This window comes from Zerene cesonia, unplaced genomic scaffold (genome assembly GCF_012273895.1).
Source record: "Zerene cesonia ecotype Mississippi unplaced genomic scaffold, Zerene_cesonia_1.1 Zces_u005, whole genome shotgun sequence".
Classification (NCBI taxonomy): domain Eukaryota; kingdom Metazoa; phylum Arthropoda; class Insecta; order Lepidoptera; family Pieridae; genus Zerene; species Zerene cesonia.
The window spans coordinates 971,286-975,562 of NW_024045135.1; the positions used below are offsets into that span (position 1 = coordinate 971,286).

Sequence of the window (4,277 nt, forward strand, 5' to 3'; positions counted from 1 at the left end):
CGTTCCGTCAGGTATGGAGAGCGCGGAGATCAACAAGTCGCTGCTGGCGCTGAAGGAGTGCATCCGCGCGCTCGGCATGAAGGGCAACAACCACCTGCCCTTCCGCGTCTCCAAGCTCACACAGGTCTGCGGTCTGCGGTCTGCCCTCCTCATTGCTTTCTCATTTCTATTAAAACATATTGCTTACTATAACAAAAGACCCACTCTGCAAACCATATGTCGCGGCCTGGTATATATTATGAGCGCAATAAAAGAAGAAAGAGTATGAGAAATTTTGTTAAGAATAGAAAATAATGCAAACTACGCTTGCTACGGTTTGGCAAAAAGACGCAGGTTTGAATCCCGCTTCGTGAACAAATTTCTTCTATTCTTTAAAAATTTCTTCTTTATAAAGCACTGCTCCCCGCGGTATCACCCGCAGGAATATCGGGATAAAAAGTTGCCTATATGTTATTCCAGGTGTCCAGCTGTCTACGTACCAAATTTCATTGCAATTTGTTTAGTAGTTTTTGCCTGAAAGAGCAACAATCTTCATGCTATAAAACTAAAAATTATAAGAAAGAGTATGCTAGTATTATATTAATCAACACTTACATACTTAAGTTCTTACGTGATTATTAATTAGCTGCGACGCGACCGTCCCTCAAACTGACTAGCTCGACACAAACGAGGCCAAACATATTTAATAAATTTTGTAGATAATTGAAACTTGTGATTTGAGCGTTTGTATTGTAATTTACTATTTCACTAAATCAATGCTTGGGCTTGAAATAAACGTTGAACTATTAATATAACTCTTCAAACCCGATCCTTCGAACTGGATTTACGCCTTGTGTCAATTTGTTCTTAATACATAAAACCATATTAATGTTATTTAACATGGTTCATTACAGGTTTTGCGCGACAGTTTCATAGGCGACAAGTCGCGCACGTGCATGATAGCCATGATCTCGCCCGCCATGTCCTCTTGCGAGCACTCGCTCAACACGCTGCGGTATGCGGACAGGTGAGCTGTTATTTGTTATCTGTGGCGATCGTTTGTAATGTTTAGTATGTAAAATGTATGTAAAGTAATGTATAGATTGTGAATTTCTTATAAAATGGATTGTATTTTGTATTTAAATTCTATGTAAAAGTCGAAGGTAACAAAAAAACCGTTATGGAAATGCAAAATGATTTCTAATTGTAAGTATCGAAGATATTTGACATGAAATTTACGTGTAAAGATCATTGACAAGATTAGTCCGATCGCATTGTACACGCGCATGCAATTAATAGTTAAGCAATTGAATTGTACAAGATTGTTATTGTTAACATTAAGGAAAATGTGTCAAATTTATTAGATGACAGAAGAAAGTTTTCGGCATTTATCTACATGATTTTTTTCAACAAAGAAAATACAAAAGTTTTTCATCCATAATATTATGTTGTGTTACAGTAGAAAGTGTATATTTAACATTAAAAAATAAAATTTTCAGAGTGAAAGAGCTGGGCACATCGGACGGGCCGCGGCGCGGTGAGTCGCCGCTCGCTGACGTCGAGATGGAGCCCGCCACCGACGACCTGGCGCACCTGCGCTCGCTCAACGTGAGTACACGCACAAGCACACGCACACGATCACGCAAACGATCACGCACACACGCACACACGAACACGCACACACGCACACGTGCACGCACACGCACACACGCACACTAACACGCACACGTGCACACGCACACGCTCACGCACAAGTACACGTACACGTTCACACGTAGACACTCACATATAGACACCTGTATGGGTACATGCATATGCATATACAAGTAAATACACGTACAGTTTTCACACGTACAAACGCGCACACGTAGATATACAAATGGATATAAATAAATGCACGCCACTTACAAAACATGAATATACGCGATAAGTTTTACTACATAATGGTACGTTCACTTTCCTTTTAACTAATTATTCTATGTTAAAAACAAGTATATTGGTTATTATTCTTATTCTGTGTCTTTACTTTTTATATTGCATAAGAAACTACAACTATTAAAGGATATCCTACTACGACCAACTCTTATTAAAATAAAATGTACATATTTGAAACAATATTTTTTCTTTGCAGAACAATTGCTATCTAGCATACCCGCAGGTACTATTTTTGCGTTATCACGGCCATATTCCCATTTTATTTACTACCAACTATCGAAATAACACCATGCGTTTTATACTAATTTTCTAACTTGGTGATTTGTTTGTTTTTTTTTTGACTGATTTTTAACGTTCTGGTTTTGGTTTTTCTGCGCATAAATAATAGAGAGGAATAGTGACTATTGCTTAAAAACAGTGAAAATATTAGATTTTGCGTTTTATATGCATCGCGTTAAAGTTCATAATTGCGTGTGCCCTGTACAATATGCATCCATGTATACTAGAACTTTCATTGGAATCATATTTATTATCATATCGTGAAATGGTTATACTATAATATATATATTAATCGTTATACTAAGTAGGATTAGAATTAAAATTAAAAGTTTTACGTATAATTATAGTTTTAAATATTATACATATTATATTAATAAAATAAATCTCAAAGGTATTTTGACAGTGTTTTGGTAAGTTTGCCTCCATTTGCCTTGTTTATCCCCTGGTCGTATATCTATTGTTAATTCTGAAGGTATTCAGATGAATTGTAATGCTATGGCTATTCGTTTATCCTTGGGCGAAATGTTTTATTCAGTTTTAATTCAACTCACGTTAGTTTCGTTTTAAATAAATCCATATTTCGACCTTTTATTACCTTCATAGAATTTATTTGTTACTAAATCTTATATCCCCTGCTTCTACGCCTGCTTTGAAATTGTTTATTTATCAATCGACATTTTGATTAGGTACTTATAACACTAATTATTTATAAGCGTAAATGTAATGGAAAAGTAATATAAATTTATTTTTTTTACTCTTAAGCTACCTACTTACACATAATTTCAGTAAAATATCACAAACTTTTTTTATTCTACCCATATTCTTTTTTACATCCAGCAAAAATTCTGATTTTTCCTGCATAAAAAGTTGAGCGGAAGACCTGTGCAATAAGTTCCGAGAGTAGACCGTAACGCTTATGCGCTGCCTCAACTAGTAGCAACACTACTGGAGACGGAATTGACCTTCGACCAGACTTTTGATGCACGCGTGTACTATTTGTAGGAGGGCGACATGTCAGCAGAGATGTACACGTTCCACGAGGCGATAGACGAGCTGCAACGAGCCGAAGAGGAAGTTCTGGACAACCACAAGGCCATCTCGGACTACCTGCAGCACGCGCTGCAGCGCTGCCAGCAGCTGCTCTCCATCACGCGGGACGTGGACTACGATCAGGACGGTATGTGTGCTGCACTGTACTGTACTGCTCCGGCACTGTACGTGCACTTCGAATCCATATATATGTGATGGCCAAAAAAAACTGTATTCTGATTGTAGATTGTTCAACTTTTGGTGTTGATGGAAACGTGAAAGTAATACAATGGAACCTTTCATCAAATATTTATTCAAAAAAACAATTTCTGGGAACGTTGGACATTTCATGGAAACAATAGTTGATTGATTTGCTGATATATTCACTCGGCGGATTTACATTGACTTATATGCGTGCTTGATTACTTTTTGTTATTTTATGTACAGCAGTCCTTTTCTTGTTTAATATGTTTTCTGCATGTACCCCCTTGACTCCTTTATGCTAATATTTATTTAGATACATCCAGTTTCTATATATTTCTATCTTGTTTTAAGGTGTTCTGTGCATGTACGTATTTGTGTCTCTCAAAGACTAAAATATAATATGAACTAAGAAAAAACCCATTTATATATTTTTACAACACGTTCTGAGCTATTTTTCTCTCATTCAGAACATTGTCGGTCAATAAGCGACGTATATATTACGAGACGCTCGTCCCGGCTCCGTCCGGATATCAAAATACCTGTTTTATGCCTGTTTTTAAGGGAGTATTTAATTGGGATAAAAAGTATCCTATGACCCAAGTCAGCTCATATTGACATACCAAATTTAATCAAAATCCGTTCAGTAGTTTCAGCGTGATTGACGGAAAAATAAAGAAACTTTCACATTTGTAATAATAGCTGAGCCCCGCGGTTTCACCCGCGTATGTCTGTATCCCGTAGGAATATCGGGTTAAAAAGAACTTATGCGTTATTCCAGTTGTCCAGCTATCTACCTACCAAATTTCATTGCAATCGGCTCAGTAGTTTTTTGTGTGAAAGAGTAACAAACA

The 4,277-nt window shown here is 36.9% G+C and overlaps 1 protein-coding gene across 7 annotated transcripts in view; it reads left to right on the top strand.

Annotated features, from left to right (window-relative positions):
- The window catches only part of LOC119838821 (kinesin-like protein Klp10A), a 55,833-nt gene that overhangs the window by 41,126 nt on the left and 10,430 nt on the right, over positions 1-4,277 (top strand). For 5 of the 7 annotated variants that reach the window (XM_038364944.1, XM_038364943.1, XM_038364946.1 and 2 more), the window contains 5 exons: positions 12-124; positions 894-1,006; positions 1,479-1,587; positions 2,111-2,137; positions 3,196-3,370. In XM_038364944.1, the coding sequence (XP_038220872.1) occupies positions 12-124; positions 894-1,006; positions 1,479-1,587; positions 2,111-2,137; positions 3,196-3,370 (537 nt within the window). The remainder of the gene's footprint in view (positions 1-11; positions 125-893; positions 1,007-1,478; positions 1,588-2,110; positions 2,138-3,195; positions 3,371-4,277) is intronic. The other 2 variants (XM_038364945.1, XM_038364949.1) reach the window with 1 other exon arrangement.